The following is a 21,004-nucleotide window of genomic DNA, read 5'->3' on the forward strand; positions in this document are numbered from 1 at the left end:
AAAAAACAAAAAAAAACAAAAAACAGGGCTCCAATCCTGGACACTAGCTACATACAAATATAAAAAGAGTTAAAAAAAAGAAAAAAAGAAGAAAAAAAAGAAAGAAGCTGCAACAGAAAATGGAACTAATAATGGACACTAATGAGCATCAGTTTTTAAAAAAAACAAAAAAAAACCCAACAACCCAAGACGACGACAAAAAAGAAAGCAGTGGCCTCTAACACTAACACAGCCAACTACAACAGCCTCCTGTCAATTCAAACAAAAACCCATTAAAGCAGCTTGGATCCGAACCACAGGACAACTGATCAGCAACTGAGTGGGGGTGGGGGGGGGGGGGGGCAACGCAGAAGGGACATCAATCAGTAGATCTAAACAAGCAGGTGACTACTCCCCACTCTCCCCCCCCCCAACCCCCCCCCCCCCCCCAGCCCCCCATTCCCCAAAATACTAGGCAGTCGTTACCACAGCCCACATTAGTACAGCACACCAAGTATCCGTGCAGATGCAAAGAAGGAGTTAAAAAAAAAAAAAAAAAAATCAAAACCGGGTCACGGGCCTTCATCCTTGACCCTTCTGTGACCTTGACCTACTTTCCCAGCTTGCTTCATTTCCCGGACTTTCTCCTTGGACTTCTTGTCGCTGTCCCCCTTCTCACCTTCCTTCTCCTTCCGTCGCCACGACAACACAAGCACACACACACACACAGAGATCAACAACAGTAACCATCAACGATGACATCACACTGGCACCAAAGAGCACACAGTACATGTGATATGGATGGGAGTGTCTCGTTTTTCTTACTCCTGAACAGTTTTACCAACGGGGTCAAGAGGTCACTTAAGTGTGCATCTTCACATTGAAACAATGTTAAACAAGACTTTTTTAAATAATGATAAAAATTTTTTTTTTTTTTTTAAATCAATAAAACTGCCAAAATGCTAATACTAACACCGTCTAACAGGGAAATAACCCCAACCATGTTTGAACACAATCCACCTTTCCAGCCCCCCCCCCCCTCCCCACCCCCTTCCCCACCCTCCTGAACCACTCCAAGATCAAACGCACGCGTTAAACATCCCATAACCCACGTCGTGCGTTTGGTAGGCCAGAAAAACACAGAACGCTGGTGGGACAAACATGGAAACACAAACAAACATATTACGATGCACAGCCCCCACCCCCCCACCCCCCATCCCCCCAAATATGGGAGCATGGCTTCAGGAAGGTTAAAAACGCTCCCCCACACACACATAAAAAAAACCCCACTCATAAAGACAATTAAATGCAGGAAGTTGCAATGAATGCAGTAGCCGTTTTTCCACAGCTAAAACTAAAGCTCCCCCCTTCCCACCCCACACCGCTCCATGACCCCCCCCCCCCCATACCCCCCCCCCCCCCCCCGACTGACACCACAGATCATCCTGCGACCTGTGACCCCAGGGGAAGAGCGTGTGCGACTCACCACTTTCTTCTTGCTGCCAAAGAATGACTTGCCCTTGAAGGAGAACAGGATGAGCTGGTTGCTGTCTGGCGGGTGCTCGATGGGCGTGTCCTGGTCCGACCCCTGCCGACAGTTATCGTCATCATCATGGTTATTATTACAGTAACTGTTATCGTTATTGCTGTTTTTGTTGTCTGACCCATGACGACAGTTATCGTCATCATCATGGTTATTATTGTCATAACTGTTATCGTTATTGTTGTTGTTGTCTTACCCATGACGACAGTTATCGTCATCATGGTCATTGTTGTCACAACTGTTGTCATTGTTGCTGCTTGACCCCTGCCGACAGTTATCATCATCATGGTCATTATTGTCATAACTGTTATCGTTATTGTTGTTGTTGTCTGATCCCTGCCGACAGTTATCATCATCATCATGGTTGTTACTGCCATAACTGTTATCGTTATTGTTGTTGTCTGACCAGTGTCGACAGTTATCGTCATCATGGTTATTACTGTCATAACTGTTATTATTATTGTTGTTGTTGTCTTTGTTTTCATCTTCTTCACAGACATGGAGACAGACAGAAGGACAGACATGGAGACAGACAGTGGGACAGACATGGAGACAGACAGACAGGGACAGACATGGAGACAGTGGGACAGACATGGAGACAGTGGGACAGACATGGAGACAGACAGAGGGACAGGTAGACAGACAGACAGACATGGAGACAGTGGGACAGACATGGAGACAGACAGAGGGACAGGTAGACAGACAGACAGACATGGAGACAGTGGGACAGACATGGAGACAGTGGGACAGACATGGAGACAGACAGAGGGACAGGTAGACAGACAGACAGACATGGAGACAGTGGGACAGACATGGAGACAGTGGGACAGACATGGAGACAGACAGAGGGACAGGTAGACAGACAGACAGACATGGAGACAGACATGGTGACAGACAGAGAGGGCCAGACAGACAAAGAGACAGACATGGTGACAGAGAGGGCCAGACAGACAAAGAGACAGACATGGTGACAGACAGAGAGGGCCAGACAGACAAAGAGACAGACATGGTGACAGAGAGGGCCAGACAGACAAAGAGACAGACATGGAGAGAGACAGAGAGGGCCAGACAGACAAAGAGACAGACATGGTGACAGACAGAGAGGGCCAGACAGACAAAGAGACAGACATGGTGACAGAGAGGGCCAGACAGACAAAGAGACAGACATGGTGACAGAGAGGGCCAGACAGACAAAGAGACAGACATGGTGACAGACAGAGAGGGCCAGACAGACAAAGAGACAGACATGGTGACAGACAGAGAGGGCCAGACAAAGAGACAGACATGGAGACAGACAGAGAGGGCCAGACAGACAAAGAGACAGACATGGTGACAGACAGAGAGGGCCAGACAAAGAGACAGACATGGAGACAGACAGAGAGGGCCAGACAGACAAAGAGACAGACATGGTGACAGACAGAGAGGGCCAGACAGACAAAGAGACAGACATGGAGACAGACAGAGAGGGCCAGACAGAGACAGACATGGTGACAGACAGAGAGGGCCAGACAGACAAAGAGACAGACATGGTGACAGACAGAGAGGGCCAGACAGACAAAGAGACAGACATGGTGACAGACAGAGAGGGCCAGACAAAGAGACAGACATGGTGACAGACAGAGAGGGCCAGACAGACAAAGAGACAGACATGGTGACAGACAGAGAGGGCCAGACAAAGAGACAGACATGGTGACAGACAGAGAGGGCCAGACAAAGAGACAGACATGGTGACAGACAGAGAGGGCCAGACAAAGAGACAGACATGGTGACAGAGAGGGCCAGACAGACAAAGAGACAGACAGAGAGACAGACATGGAGACAGACAGACACAGGGACAGACAGAAAGACAAAGAGACAGGGATGGAGACAGAGGGACACACAGAGACAGAATGAGGGACAGACAGACAATGAGACAGACATGGAGACAGACAGACAGAAGGACAGGCAGACATGGAGACGGAGGGAGGGAGGGAGGTGGGTGCTGACCCTGTAACTGAGGGACAGACAGACAGAGAGACAAAGAGACAGACAGACAGAAGGACAGACAGACATGGAGACGGAGGGAGGGAGGGAGGTGGGTGCTGACCCTGTAGCTGAGGGTCCTGGCGGTCTTGTTGATCATCCAGTACGGGGAGTACAGGGAGATGTCCAGGGTGCCCTTCAGCAGCTTGCAGTGAAGGCCCAGCTCCTGGGGTCACACACACACAGCACGCATACAGTACACACATACACACACATACAGTACACACATACACACACAGAGCACATACAGTACACACACATACAGTACACACATACACAGCACACATACAGTACACACACATACAGTAGACACATATACAGTACACACATACACAGCACACATACAGTACACACATACAGCAGACACATATACAGTACACACACATACAGTACACACACATACAGTAGACACATATACAGTACACACATACACAGCACACATACAGTACACACACATACAGTAGACACATATACAGTACACACACACACACACACACACACACACACACACACACACACACACAGCACATACAGTACACACACACACACACACACACACACACAGCACATACAGTACACACACACACACACACACACACACACACACACCACACATACAGTACACACACACACACAGCACATACAGTACACACACACACATACACAGCACACATACAGTACACACACATACACACACACACACACACACACACACAGCACACATACAGTACACACACACACACACACACACACACACAGCACACATACAGTACACACACACACACAGCACATACAGTACACACACACACACAACACACACACAGCACACATACAGTACACACACACACACACACACACACAGAGCACACATACAGTACACACACACACATACACAGCACACATACAGTACACACACACATACAGTACAAACACAGCACACATACAGTACACACAAAACACAGCACACATACAGTACACACACACACAGCACACATACAGTACACACACAAACAGCACACATACAGTACACACACACACAGCACACATACAGTACACACACACACACACAGCACACATACAGTACACACACACACACACACACACAGCACACATACAGTACACACACACATTCACACACATACAGTATACACACACACAGCACACATACAGTACATACACACACACACACAGCACACATACAGTACACACATACACACACACACACACACAGCATATGTACAGTACACACACACACACACACAGAGCACAGCACACACACACACACACACACAACACAGCACAGCACACACAAATACACACACACAGCATACACACACACACACACACACACACAGAGCACAGCACACACATAATCACATGCACACACAACACACACACACAGCATACACACACACACACACACAACACACACATTCAGCAAAACATTTGACCATTAAAGCAGATTAACACCAAACACAACAACCCAAATGACGATTGCCCTCACGTAAAATAAAAATCAATCATGATTTTCACCACTGAGTAACATAAGTATCCGTATTATTCATCATCATTCATTCGTTCACTGTGTCTTTTTTTTGTCTTTTTTTTTTTTTTTTTTACATTTATTTGCTTATTTATCATCATTGTTGTCTTTTTTAATTATTTTTTTAAATTTTATTTATTTATCTATTTATTTATTTTATTTTCATTATTATTTATGTATTATTATTTTTTTAATCACTTTTTTTTTTTCTCAAGGCCTGACACAAAGCGCGTTGGGTTACGCTGCTGGTCAGGCAGGCATCTGCTTGGCAGATGTGGTGGTGTAGCGTATACGGATTTGTCCGAACGCAGTGACCGCCTCCTTGAGCTACTGAAACTGAAACTGAAAACGGAAACCGGAAACTGTGTCTTTGACCAGACAGCGAAGAGGAAGTGGTAATCCTTTACCAGGGAGAGCTTCTGCGCTCCTTCAAAGGCGTTGAGCTCCCACACTGTCAGCTCGGGCATGGCCTTCTGCAGCTTGCGACGCCCGACCCACTCCTTGCCTTGGTACGACGGGATCTGCACAGGTCCCATCGTCACTGTTTTACCTATACCGTCAATCATCGACACTCTGCTGTCCTCGTTATCGCCGTCATCTGTATTTCACCGTCATCTTTGTCGTCGTCGTCGTCTGCACTTCCAATGTCATCATTGTCATCTGAACTTCAATGTCATCATCATCTACACCTCACTGTCATCATCATCATCATCTACACCTCACTGTCATCATCGTCATCATCATCATCATCATCTACACCTCACTGTCATCGTCATCATCATCATCATCTACACCTCACTGTCATCATCATCATCATCGTCATCATCAGCACTTTGCTGTTATCGTCATCATTTGCACATCACCATCATCTACAAAACCCCATCATCGTAACCTGCACATCATTATCACTTTCTTCACTCTGCCGTCATCATCATCATCATCATCACCATCAGCACATTGCTGTCATTCATTATCATCATCATCTTTTTCACATCATCGCCATCATCTTCACATCATCGCCATCGTCGTCACCGAGTGGACAAAGCCATCCGTCTCACCTTCACCACACCAACGCAACAACATGGTGCTCATCATGTCTGTGCACAGAACCACCAACATTGTACTGTATAATATCGTTATGTGTTGTGTTGCCTTGCCTTGTATGGAATTACACTGTATTATATTTGTTGTATTGTACTGCACTGTATTGAACTGCACTGTACTGAAATATATTGCACTGCAATGCCCTGCAATGCACTACTTTGGGTTGTGCTGTGTTGTCTTGGGTTGTGCTGTGTGATCTTGTGTTGTGCTGTGCTGTACTGTCTTGTGCTGTGCTGTGCTGTGCTGTGTTGTGCTGTGTTGTGCTGTGTGGTCTTCTGTTGTGTTGTGCTGTGTGGTCTTGTGTTGTGCTGTGTTGTATTTCACTGCAATGCACTACTTTGTGTTGTGTTGTGTTGTGTTGTGCTTTGCTATGCTGTGCTGTGCTGTGCTGTCCTGTTCTGTGCTGTGCTGTGCTGTGTTATGCTGTGCTGTGTGGTCTTGTGCTGTGCTGTGTTGTCTTGTGCTGTGTTATGTTGTGCTGTGCTGTGTTGTCATAGTGTAGTGCTGTTGTGTGTTGTGCTGTGTTGTCTGGTGTTGTATCGCACTGCAATGCCCTGCAATGTACGACTTTTGCCTTGCATTGTGCTGTGCTGTGTCATATTACACTGCAATGCACTGCATTGTACTGGCATTTCATTGCACTGCATATACTGCACTGTACCATACTGTACTGTACCGTTCTTTCCTCACCACACCTGTCCACACTGACAGGTGTACTTGAGGAGGGAGGTGCTGGGGGCTGGGGGGGGGGTGTTGGGGGGGGGATTGGGGGAGGGGGGGCACACATCTACACCTGCAGCCGCAACAACCATCGCTCAACAACACTACCTGCGACGCTGACTGCTCACCACCGTTACATCACATCATCGTCGTCATCACCAACATCATCATCATCATCATCATCAACCACTGACAACTGCTGTGTGGCTCCTGCTCATTCTCACCTCCAGCAACGACCGCTACCGACCAACACCTGACGACAGTAGTTTGTATTTTGTATTTGTTATTTCTTTTTATCACAAAAGATTTCTCTGTGTGAAATTCAGGCTGCTCTCACCAGGGAGAGCGCATCGCTACACTACAGCGCCACAAATTTTTTTTGGGTATTTTTTCCTGCGTGCAGTTTGTTTTGTTTTTCCTATCGAAGTGGATTTTTCTACAGAATTTTGCCAGGATCAACCCTTTTGTTGCTGTGGGTTCTTTTATGTGTGCTAAGTGCATGCTGCACACAGGACCTCGGTTTATCGTCTCATCCGAATAACTAGCATCCAGACCACCACTCAAGGTCTAGTGGAGAGGGAGATAATACCGGCGGTTGAGCCGTGATTCGAACCAGCGCGCTCAGATTCTCTCGCTTCCTAGGTGTTGCGGACGCGTTACCTCTAGGCCATCACTCCACTAGTTACGACTGTCGTGCTGATGGTTGGCACACACAAATGACGGAAACAACCATCACCGCTGCTGTCCTGACGATGGGCCTTTTTTTTCTTTTTTTTCACACCACCACTTCTTCTCAACTGACAACTGTCACTGAGACATGTCACAGTGAAAAGGGAGAAGAGAATGAGAGAGAGAAAAGATGCAGCATTTTTTTTTCCCCTTTCCTGCATCATTCTGTTTAAAAAAAAAAAAAAAAAAAACCCATTCCATACCATACCTGACAACAAAAAAGACAAGAGAGGCAAGGCATTCAAGACTCACTTGTGATACACACTTTATCGAGTAAAAAAAATAAATAAATAAATAAAAAGAAAAAAAAAAGAAAGAAAAAAAAAAAGAAGTGAAAATGTGTTCTGTATCTAATGATATAAAGCTTCATGAGAAAAAAAAAGAAAAAAAAAAAAAAGAGTATGTTAGTCGATTTGAACCAAGCACACTTGGTTAAAAAAAAAAAATGCTTTCTAACAGCGCTAAAGCAAACCTACCAATGATGTTCAAAAATCAATACTTTATCTAAACATATGGGGGGGGGGGGTTTGTTGTTCTTTTTTTTTAGACATAAACTGATTCCAGTATTCGAGGTGATAACCCATTCAAATCATATCATTTTGGTAATATCTCCATTATTTAGGAAATTCTTCATTAAAGTCCGCGGAAAAGGAGATGTTGACATGGCCTCAGGCACATCGCAACATGCAGCTGTTTTCTCTGGATCTGTGTGTTTGACGGGCGCAATAGCCCAGTGGTTAAAGCGTTGGACTGTCAATCTGAGGGTCCCGGGTTCGAATCACGGTGACGGCGCCTGGTGGGTAAAGGGTGGAGATTTTTACCATCTCCCAGGTCAACATATGTGCAGACCTGCTAGTGCCTGAACCCCCTTCGTGTGTATATGCAAGCAGAAGATCAAATACGCACGTTAAAGATCCTGTAATCCATGTCAGCGTTCGGTGGGTTATGGAAACAAGAACATACCCAGCATGCACACCCCTGAAAACGGAGTATGGGTGCCTACATGGCGGGGTAAAAACGGTCATACACGTAAAAGCCCACTCGTGTGCATACGAGTGAATGCAGAAGAAGAAGAAGACACTGAGGCTGACAGAAACTACGACGCGGTTCATTCAATTTCTCTTCATGTTCATTCTAGTTAATTCAGTATCCACTATAAAAAAAATTTTTAAATCATATACAGTAAACGCATGGATGGTGTCGTTAGTGTCACTGTATGTGTTCTGTCCAGAATTTGTATTACTTTAATTGCGAACAAGATAAAGAGGTCAGGCCATCTCACAAACCAAACCATAAATTGTGATTTAAAAAAAAAATTCGGATCCTCAACAAAATAAACCAATGATGATCCGAAAATACAGCTTATTTCGGAAGATTTACAACCTATTATTGGTATGAGTGCGACGATTTTCCCACCCACTATTTCTTATCCAAATCTGGTATTGGCAGACAAAGTATTTCCAGAGAAAATGACAACGTTAACGTTTACCAGGGAGACAAGCAAACACACACACACACACACACACACACACACACACACACACACACACACACAACCAAATAGTGGGTTATTACATAGACACACATTGTTTACACAAGCGAGTCAAAAATGTAGCTAAAGACAAACCACAATGAAACCCACACCAACAAACACAAGCCATGCTGGAAATACAGCAGTAAGAGATGACACAGGATACCTTAAAGATTACAGAAGACACCCCCCAAAAATGGTAAACTGGCTACACAATGGAAATATACCAAACAAAAAAAAGAATTTACATACGTTCACCACACATTTTCCGTGAATTACATCAAATGAAAAATAACTCTTGTACTTGTCACCCCACAATCGAAATACACTTTCACGAAACTACTTCCCGCATGTTCATCGTAGAATCTAAATACATGAAGCCAAGATCATCCCGCAGGAAGAAGACCCAAAGTAGAACGCTGACAAGATGACACAGAGGTCGAAGGACACAGGAAAGTACATATGCGCATGATACACCGAAACCACACCGCAAAGCAGAAGAGCAGTATGCTACAGACAAGAGAGGCAGGGAACATGAGATTCAATGGACGGTGTCAAATCCACATGACAAAAAAGATGCAGCACACATGACAGATTCAATGGACAGTGTGAAATCCACATGACAAAAAAGATGCAGCACACATGACATATTCACTAGACAGTGTGAATTCCACATGACAAAAACGATGCAACACACATGACAGATTCAATGGGCAGCGTGAATTCCACATGACAAAAACGATGCAACACACATGACAGACATATTCACTGGACAGTGTGAAATCCACATGACAAAAATGATGCAGCACACATGACAGATTCACTGAACAGTATGAAATCTATATGACAAAAACAACGCAGCACACATGACATACTCACTACACAGTGTGAATCCCACATGACAAAAACAACGCAGCACACATGACATACTCACTACACAGTGTGAATTTCACATGACAAAAACAACGCAGCACACATGACATACTCACTACACAGTGTGAATTCCACATGACAAAAACAACGCAGCACACATGACATACTCACTACACAGTGTGAATTCCACATGACAAAAACAACGCAGCACACATGACATACTCACTACACAGTGTGAATTTCACATGACAAAAACAATGCAGCACGCATGACATATTCACTAGACACTGTGAATCCCACGTGACAAAATTCCATGCACCACATATGACAGACAGATTCACTGGACAGCATAGAATGCCCCCCCCCCCCCCACGCACCCCCCCCCCCCCAAGACAGTAAAAAAAAAATATAAAAATTTACCAGACACACCCTGAACACACATACACACTATTACCCCTACCTCTCTCACACATAACCATACACGTTAGGCTAACGCCCCACCTACGCTACCACCCCTCCCCATTCAAACAGCTTCTTTTCTTTTCTTTCAGACTTTGCCCTCAAAACTGTGCATACACATTTCCTTCTCAAAACAACATCATCATCCTGTGGGCAGATGGCCAATACACGAATTTCATCTTCGTTCCCTCCACAAAATGTAGTTGTTGGTTGTTGTTTTTTTCAAGCTGTCTTTATTAACTTTCAGTTTGATAACTCTTAATTCTGACTGTGATGAAAGATGACCCGAAATTTGGCAATGGTAAGATCAGACAAACGTTCTTCTTCTGCTGCAACAATGATATAAAGGAACAATAAATTTCATTAATAAGTACCACTACATAGTTTGTTTGACCAGTCTTGTTAGTCACAGCAAAATCATCTGATTAGACGCTATGTAAATAAACTCATTATTATCATCATAAATATAAAAAATTTTAAAAAAAATGTTGAAAGTGTCCTGTAACCAGAGAGATCAGTGACAAAATTCTCCAAAACCACAGTGACTAACTTACTCCCACTCTGTACACAACACACACACACACACAAACAAAAAACAAACCACACACTCTGTACACAACACGCACACACACACACACACACACACACACAAAGAAACAACATACACATAGCACACACACACAACACACAGCAACACAATGCTCATGACCCATCCAAATCATTCCCATATTTCACCATTTACAAAGTCAGACTTTTTTTTTATATATATATTTAAGAAAGAAAAACAAGAGTGAAAAAGAGAAAAAAAAATGAGGAAACCAACTGGTTAGCAGCAGAAGAAGAAGAAAACACAAAGAGTAAGAAAATCATGACAAAATCATAAAGAAAAAACACACAAAAAGTAAGGAAATCATGACAATATCATAATGAACGTACCACAACTTCAAGGGTAGGCTGCATTAAATCACCACTCATCCCATCAACATCAAAGGTCAACTCAACTCATTACGCCCCTTACCCAGTCAACAGTCAAGACATCAAAGGTCACCTCCATCATCCAATCAACAGTCATGACATCAAAGGTCACCTTCGTCATCCAATCAACAGTCATGACATCACAGGTCACCTCCATTAACGAATCAACACATCAAAGGTCACCTCCATCATCCAATCAACAGTCAAGACGTCAAAGGTCACCTTCACCATCCAATCAACAGTCAAGACATCTAAGGTCACCTCCATCAACCAATCAACAGTCATGACATCAAAGGTCACCTTCTTCAACCAATCAACAGTCATGACATCAAAGGTCACCTTCATCATCCAATCAACAGTCATGACATCAAAGGTCACCTCCATCATCCAATCAACAGTCAAGACATCTAAGGTCACCTCCATCAACCAATCAACAGTCAAGACATCAAAGGTCACCTCCATCAACCAATCAACAGTCATGACATCAAAGGTCACCTCCATCATCCAATCAACACATCAAAGGTCACCTCCATCAACCAATCAACAGTCAAGACATCAAAGGTCACCTCCATCATCAAATCAACAGTCATGACATCAAAGGTCACCTTCATCATCCAATCAACAGTCAAGACATCAAAGGTCACCTACGTCATCCAATCAACAGTCATGACGTCAAAGGTCACCTTCTTCAACCAATCAACAGTCAACACATCAAAGGTCACCTCCATCAACCAATCAACAGTCATGACATCAAAGGTCACCTCCATCATCCAATCAACAGTCAACACATCAAAGGTCACCTCCATTAACCAATCAACACATCAAAGGTCACCTCTATCATCCAATCAACAGTCATGACATCAAAGGTCACCTCCATTAACCAATCAACAGTCAACACAAAGGTCACTTCCATTAACCAATCAACACATCAAAGGTCACTTCCATTCATAACACCACTCATCCAATCAACAACAGTCAAGACATGACAGGTCACCTGCATTCATTACACCTCTTAACCAAGCAACAGTCAAGACATCAAAGGTCACTTTCCATTCATTACACATCCAGTCAACAGTCACAGACATCCAAGGTCGCCTCCATCATCCAACGAACAGTCAAGACATTCACTAACTCATCCGATTAATACACCAAAACAAATCAAGGGATAGGCAGCCACACAATAATCCAAACGATCAACATAATAAACTGTGGAACCAAAAAAAACAGACCATCGGCTCTGTGGGTACAATGACAACCACACCACAGTGCACCACATGACAGCCGCCATCGAACTCCGTCCACGCCACAGTCGCAACCATAAGGGCAAACCAAAACAGCCCCTTGGCATCGAGGGTGGGAGGGTGTATGGGGGGGGTGTGGGGGTGGCGAGGAAAACTGAGTGGGTTTGAACTCAGGACGCAGGGGCGGGGGGGGGGGGTGGGGGGGGGGGGGAGACAAGACAAGGGAGGGAGTGCACACAGCATGACAGGGAATGTGGGGGCTGTATTCGTATTGTATTTTATTTCCCTTATTTTGTCACAGCAGATTTCTCTGTGTGAAATTCGGGCTGCTCTCCCCAGAGAGAGTGCGTCACTACACTGACAGCGCCACCCTTTTTTTTTCTTTTTTTTTTTCCTGCGTGCAGTTTTATTTGTTTATCCTATCAAAGTGGATTTTCTCACAGAATTTTGCCAGGGACAACCCTTTTGTTGCCATGGGTTCTTTTACATGCACTAAGTGCATGCTGCACACGGGACCTAGGTTTATCATCTCATCCGAATGACTAGCGTCCAAGCCACCACTCTAGGTCTAGTGGAGGGGGAGAAAATACTGGCGACTGAGCCGTGATTCGAAACAGTGCGCTTAGATTCTCTCGCTTCCTAGGCGGACACGTTACCTCGAGGAAGGGGTGGGGGTGGGGTATGGATCATGACAACACTCAATCACCTTCAGCATTCCTGGGAACAGAGGAGGGGTGAGGGGGAAGTGGGTGGGATGTGGGGGGGGGGGGGGAGGGGGAGGGGGAGGCGCATGCAGGGGGAGACTACACAAAATGACGCACTGAGGGACACAGATGTGGAATCACACATGATGAAGTGAAACAACAAACAAACAACAACTCTGTGAGCAGTAAGTCAGCACTCGAACCTCAACGATGATAATGGTCTGATTCCACGGTATATCCTGTTCTCTTAAAACAAGAGTACTAGGGCGCTTCACAAAGGCAGGCAAACGGAAATACACACACAAATTTGTTACAAGACACACACACATAGACACGCAACACACACACACACAAACACGCACACACACACACACACACACGCACACAAACATCATCACACAAGAAGTACACCATAAGAATGATGGAACTGACAGGTAGTTCTAGATGATTAAAAAAAAAAAAAAAAAAAAAAAAAAAGCATGTGCTTTCAGTTTAAGACTTTCATGTCATACCCTGTTGAATTCACCGCACTTGTACAGTGGTGACCTTCTGAAATAAAACACAGTGAAAACAAAGACACTCCCTGACTGAAAAGAAGAGAGAGCAGGTGAGGGGTGAGGTGGGTGGAGAGTGGGGAGTGGTGAGGTGTTGAGGGGAGTGGAGAGTTGGACGAGGGGAGTGGTGAGGGGGGATGAGGGGAGTGGAGAGTTGGACGAGGGGAGTGGTGAGGGGGGGGGGGGCGAGGGGAGTGGTGAGGGGGAGCAAGGGGAGTGGAGAGCTGGACGAGGGGAGTGGTGAGGGGGGGGCGAGGGGAGTGGAGAGTTGGACGAGGGGAGTGGTGAGGGGTAGCGAGGAGAGTGGTGAGGGGAGTGGTGAGGGGTGGGGACGAGGGGAGTGGTGTGGAGTGGGGATGAGGGGAGTGGTGAGGGGGAACGAGGGGAGTGGTGGGGACGAGGGGAGTGGTGAGGGGTAGCGAGGGGAGTGGTGAGGGGTGGGGACGAGGGGAGTGGTGAGGGGAGTGGTGAGGGGTAGCGAGGGGAGTGGTGAGGGGTGGGGACGAGGGGAGTGGTGAGGGGTGGAGGGAGTGGTGAGGGGTGGGGACGAGGGGAGTGGTGAGGGGTGGGGACGAGGGGAGTGGTGAGGGGTGGAGATGAGGTGGGGACGAGGGGAGTGGTGAGGGGTGGGGACGAGGGGAGTGGTGAGGGGTGGGGACGAGGGGAGTGGTGAGGGGTGGGGATGAGGGGAGTGGTGAGGGGTGGAGACGAGGGGAGTGGTGAGGGGTGGGGACGAGGGGAGTGGTGAGGGGTGGAGACGAGGGGAGTGGTGAGGGGGAGTGGTGAGGGGTAGCGAGGGGGAGTGGTGAGGGGTGGGGACGAGGGGAGTGGTGAGGTGTGGAGACGAGGGGAGTGGTGAGGGTGGGGACGAGGGGAGTGGTGAGGGGTGGGGACGAGGGGAGTGGTGAGGGGGAGCCAAGGGAGTGGTGAGGGGTGGGGACGAGGGGAGTGGTGAGGGGTGGGGATGAGGGGAGTGGTGAGGACGAGGGGAGTGGTGAGGGTGGAGTGAGGGGAGTGGAGAGTTGGACGAGGGGAGTGGTGAGGGGTGGGGACGAGGGGAGTGGTGAGGGGTGGGGATGAGGGGTGTGGTGAGGGGTGGGGACGAGGGGAGTGGTGAGGGGTGGGGACGAGGGGAGTGGTGAGGGGTGGGGACGAGGAGAGTGGTGAGGGGGAGCCAAGGGAGTGGTGAGGGGTGGGGATGAGGGGAGTGGTGAGGGGTGGGGATGAGGGGAGTGGTGGGGGTGATGAGTGGTGAGGGGAGTGGGGGAGGTTAGGGGAGTGGTGAGGGGGGTGAGGGGAGTGGAAAGTTGGATGGGGGGAGTGGTGAGGGGGAGATGAGGGGAGTGGTGAGGGGAGTGACTCACAATGATCTCCAGGTTGGCGTCGGAGAAAGAGGCGCGGGTCAGGGCCCGGTTCTCTCCCTCCTGCAGCGTCTCCTGGTCACTGGTGCCCTGCACACAGCGTCGTCATCGTCGTCGTCATCATCATTGTCACCACTGCTGTCTTGATCGTCATTAACATCACCATCATCATCTTTGTTGTCATCATCATCATCGTCATCATTGTCATTGTCACCACTGTCATCATCATCACTGTCACCACACACACACACACACACACACACACCTCCCTCTGCCCTGCACACAGCGTCGTCATCACCATCATCATCACCATCATAACTGTCATCATCAAAATTGTTGTCTTGATCGTCATTATCATCACCATCATCATCTTTGTTGTCATCATCATCTTTGTTGTCATCATCATCACTGTCATCACACACACACACACACACAAATAACCACCACCACTCCCCACCCGTTCCCCCCCCCCCCCCCCACACAACCTCCCCACAAACATACACACACATTCCAACATCCACAATCCATCCCCACACTCCCACATTCACCCCTCCCCCCCAAACCCCCCCCCCCCCCCTCAACACACCCACACACCCACCAAACCCACTGACCCTCCAGCATGCAGGAGAGAAAGAGGAGCAGGAGGTTGCACAGGATGATGGATGCGGGCGAGAACCAGACTCAAGCCTGAACCCACGTGCACACGCACACGCACACACGCAAAGAACGACACCCCCCCACACATCCCTCCCACCGCCACCCCGCCCTCCCCCCCACCCCCCATACACACACACACACACACACACAGTGGAGTGATGACCTAGAGGTAACGCATCCGCCTAGGAAGCGAGAGAATCTGAGCACGCTGGTTCAAATCATGGCTCAGCCGCCGATATTTTCTCCCCCTCACCTAGACCTTGAGTGGTGGTCTGGACGTTAGTCATTCGGATGAGACGATAAACCGAGGTCCTGTGTGCAGCACGCACTTAGCGCACATAAAAGAACCCACGGCAACAAAAGGGTTGTTCCTGGCAAAATTCTGTAGAAAAATCCACGTCAATAGGAAAAATACATAAAACTGCACGCAGGAAAAATACCAAAAAAATGGGTGGCGCTGTAGTATAGCGACGCGCTCTCCCTGGGGAGAGCAGCCCGAATTTCACACAGAGAAATCTGTTGTGATAAAAAAGAAATACAAAACACAAAACACAAAACAAAACAAAAGAACCCACCTCCAGCATGTAGGAGAGGGGGAAGGAGCAGGAGGTTGCACAGGATGATGGATGCGGGCGAGAACCAGACTCAAGCCTGAACCCATGCGCTCACACACACACACACACAAATAACGACACCCCCCCACACATCCCTCCCACCGCCACCCCCTCCCCGCCTCCCCCCCCCCCCACACACACACACCTCCAGCATGTAGGAGAGGGGGAAGGGCAGAAGGTTGTGGAGGATGATGGATGCGGGCGAGAACCAGACTCAAGCCTGAACCCACGCGCACACACACACACGCAAAGAACGACACCCCCCCACACATCCCTCCCACCGCCACCCCCCCCCCCACACACACACACCTCCAGCATGTAGGAGAGGGGGAATGGCAGAAGGTTGTGGAGGATGATGGAGGGCTGCAGGTTCAGAACGTAGCACTTGCCGCTCTTCTCGTCCCCAGCCTCCTGGTAGATGTTCTCCACCTCGGGGTACACCTGTCACAGGTAAAACGCACAGTCACCGTCACGTCACACCTGTCACAGGTAAACCGCACAGTCACCGTCACTTCACACCTGTCACAGGTAACCGCACAGTCACCGTCATGTCATACCCATCACAGGTAATGCACAGTCACCCTCACTTCACACCTTTTTTTTTCTTCTCCTTTTTCTTTTTTCTTTCTTTTTTGTGGCCTCAGTTGCATGCGGGTCATGGAGCACCAGAGCATGTGATCACTTCACACCTGTCACATGTAACGCACAGCCACCATCACGTCATACCTGTCACAGGTAACGCACAGTCACCATCACGTCATACCTGTCACAGGTAACGCACAGTCACCGTCACGTCACACCTGTCACAGGTAACACCACAGTCACCATCACGTCATACCTGTCACAGGTAACACCACAGTCACCATCACGTCATACCTGTCACAGGTAACACACAGTCACCACCACGTCATACCTGTCACAGGTAATACACAGTCACCATCACGTCACACCTGTCACAGGTAACGCACAGTCACCGTCACTTCATACCTGTCACAGGTAATGCACAGTCACCATCACATCACACCTGTCACAGGTAACACCACACTCACCGTCACTTCACACCTGTCACAGGTAATGCACAGTCACCGTCACTTCATACCTGTCACAGGTAATGCACAGTCAGCATCAAGTCATACCTGTCACAGGTAACGCACAGTCACCGTCACTTCACACCTGTCACAGGTAACACCAGTCACCATCTCTTCATACCTGTCACAGGTAACACCACAGTCACTGTCACTTCATACCTGTCACAGGTAAACACACAGTCACCGTCACTTTATACCTGTCACAGGTAAACGCACAGTCACCATCACTTAACACCTGTCACAGGTAACACACAGTCACCATCACTTCATACTTGTCACAGGTAACACACAGTCACTGTCACGTTACACCTGTCACAGGTAAACGCACAGTCACTGTCACTTCATACCTGTCACAGGTAACACCACAGTCACCATCACGTCATACCTGTCACAGGTAAACGTACAGTCACCATCACTTCATACCTGTCACAGGTAACACACAGTCACCATCACGTCATACCTGTCACAGGTAACACCACAGTCACCGTCATGTCATACCTGTCACAGGTAAACCCAGTCATGGTCACTTCATAAATGTCACAGGTAACACCACAGTCACCATCATGTCATACCTGTCACAGGTAACACACAGTCACCGTCACTTCACACCTGTCAGAGGTAACACACAGTCACCATCACTTCACACCTGTCACAGGTAAACACACAGTCACCATCACGTCATACCTGTCACAAGTAACACCACAGTCACCATCACGTCATACCTCTCACGGGTAACACCACAGTCACCATCACGTCACACCTGTCACAGGTAACACCACAGTCACCATCACGTCATACCTGTCACAGGTAACACCACAGTCACCATCACGTCATACCTGTCACAGGTAACACCACAGTCACCGTCACTTCATACCTGTCACAGGTAACACCACAGTCACCATCACGTCATACCTGTCACAGGTAAACGTACAGTCACCGTCACTTCATACCTGTCACAGGTAACACACAGTCACTGTCACGTCATACCTGTCACAGGTAACACACAGTCACTGTCACGTTACACCTGTCACAGGTAACACCACAGTCACCGTCACGTTACACCTGTCACAGGTAACACCACAGTCACCGTCACTTCACACCTGTCACAGGTAACACCACAGTCACCATCATGTCATACCTGTCACAGGTAACACCACAGTCACCGTCACGTCATACCTGTCACAGGTAACACACAGTCACTGTCACGTTACACCTGTCAAACTGTACCAGACACACATAACTGTCCCTTCGGAAGAAATTTCCTGAAAATTTGTATACTATTCCCTTTCCCAGGCTTATAGATATGGTAGGGACGAAAATATCAGTCGTGTTGTTTCGAAGTTTATTTTCTTTGCTATGAAAAGAAGAGGAGGAGTTTGTATTATACTCCATGTTTGGCGATACATATACTTACCATGTCAAACTGATGCAAACTAGGCCTATCGGTTTGCTCTGTTTGGCCAAATTTCGCACAGCTAACAGTGAAAAGACGAGCCGTCTTGCCCAGTCCGCTCTTAGCCAAGCAAACGCCTCTAAAAGCTATAAGCGCTGAATCATTCCTTTGGCCAAGGCTCTCCACGCCATCTTGTCAGGTTTACACTCGGTCTTGTCTTACGTTTGTTTTTTTTTTGGCTATTAAGCGTATTCATTTGGCCTTATTTTGCTGCATGCGGCTTGTGTTTATTGTATTCTTACATTCTGTGTACTCGATTCGACTCGGCCCCCTCAATTCGTTCGTTTTTGTTTACCTCTAAGTCGATCCTGTCTTTCCTTTCTCTGTTGGGGATCGGATTTTCGCTGGGTGCCTAAGCGCGGGTACCATGCCTCCGCGTTTTCGTGAAGACCAAAGAACTTAATTTGTTGGTTTTTAACCAACGGTCAATAAGGCTATTTCTGAAACAACATGAAAATGATCAAGAGTATAACGGACTCCACCCTGACTACAGATTAAAGTGATAACTGTCTGCTAGTTATCTGCTTGTGTTTTTCCTTATACGGAATTGATTTACACTGTGCGAGTGAAACTGATGTCATCTGGTGAGTTCTGTTTGCTGTCTATTGGTGTAGTATCTTTCGTTCATCGCTTTTTTTTTTTTTTTTTTTCTTTTGCTGCCCCATCATCTGCACTGTTTCAGTGGCATTACTTCCACGCCGCTCATTTTAGATTCCCCCATACACGGCCACACCCTGGTTCATCCGTTGCAATTCCAGCGTCGGCAGTCCACAGGGAACCATCGATGTTAGGTCGCCAGGAGGCCACACACCAGAGGAGACCCTGCACTGCTGCTGAGTCACTTCGGTGGTGTTCAGTGGTGCCTGTTCTATTTTAACATACTTAGGACACCACCTACTAAGCCCCCTACTAACGACAATAACGGCTTAGTCGCGGAGCCAGACTGAGTGAGCGTCCCTCCCAGAGTGGAGACCGCCACCACGCCCCTCAAACAACAGCCCCCCATGAATGTGCCGACACTGAAGACATTGACAGGACTCGCCCCAAGCACGGAAGTGGAGGGGCATCGCTTATTAACCCTACCCCAAAAATCCCAATATATGTATATGTGCCCATGGCCGAAATGCATTAAACATTCATTCATTCACACACAGCACCCATCCCCCCCACCCACACCCCCCCCCCCCCACACACACACACAACAAAGCGTACACTGAAGTAGCAAGGGGAGTGTCCTTTCTGTGAGGAGGGGCAGCACACTTCCAGCAGTCCTGTGTTTTCGGCACTCCGCCAGTTCACCGGGTCTTTGGAGGTGGTGTAACTGTGGACAGACACCCCACACTGGTCACTGCAAGGCATGCGCATCACACACACATGCAAGCACGCGTGCGCACGCGCGCACGCACACACACACACATACACGCACACAGCACAGAACCACTATCAACCACACACACACATAATTACACACACAGAGTAATAAATCTACACACTCACACAAAGGACAACACAAACACACACTGCACAGAAACAGTGTCAAACTACACACACAATCACCACACACACACACACAATCACCACACGCACACATGCTCACACATACATATAGAGATCAGTCTACACTCACAGAAAGCACAACACGAACACACATACTGCACAGAAACACAGTGTCAAACCACACCCACACCCACACACACTCACCACACACACACACCCACATCCCCCCACTCCCCCCCCCCACACACACATCCTTCAAGGGAGTGTGGAGCAGGGGGTCCCATTGTGTGTCTCACCCCCTCCTTCAACCCCTCCCCACCCCCCCAAACACACACACACACACACACATCCTCGACA

The 21,004-nt window shown here is 47.6% G+C and overlaps 1 protein-coding gene across 1 annotated transcript in view; it reads right to left on the reverse strand.

The window, feature by feature from the left end:
• The window catches only part of LOC143277558 (intermembrane lipid transfer protein VPS13A-like), a 240,807-nt gene that overhangs the window by 58,935 nt on the left and 160,868 nt on the right, over window positions 1–21,004 (reverse strand). The window contains exons 55-61 of the mRNA XM_076582437.1: window positions 20,363–20,471; window positions 16,919–17,050; window positions 15,342–15,428; window positions 5,495–5,608; window positions 3,609–3,710; window positions 1,466–1,567; window positions 594–668 (exon numbers count right to left, since the gene is read on the reverse strand). Coding sequence (XP_076438552.1) covers window positions 594–668; window positions 1,466–1,567; window positions 3,609–3,710; window positions 5,495–5,608; window positions 15,342–15,428; window positions 16,919–17,050; window positions 20,363–20,471 — 721 coding nt within the window. The remainder of the gene's footprint in view (window positions 1–593; window positions 669–1,465; window positions 1,568–3,608; window positions 3,711–5,494; window positions 5,609–15,341; window positions 15,429–16,918; window positions 17,051–20,362; window positions 20,472–21,004) is intronic.

Source organism: Babylonia areolata, chromosome 34 (genome assembly GCF_041734735.1).
Source record: "Babylonia areolata isolate BAREFJ2019XMU chromosome 34, ASM4173473v1, whole genome shotgun sequence".
Taxonomy (NCBI): Eukaryota; Metazoa; Mollusca; class Gastropoda; order Neogastropoda; family Buccinidae; genus Babylonia; species Babylonia areolata.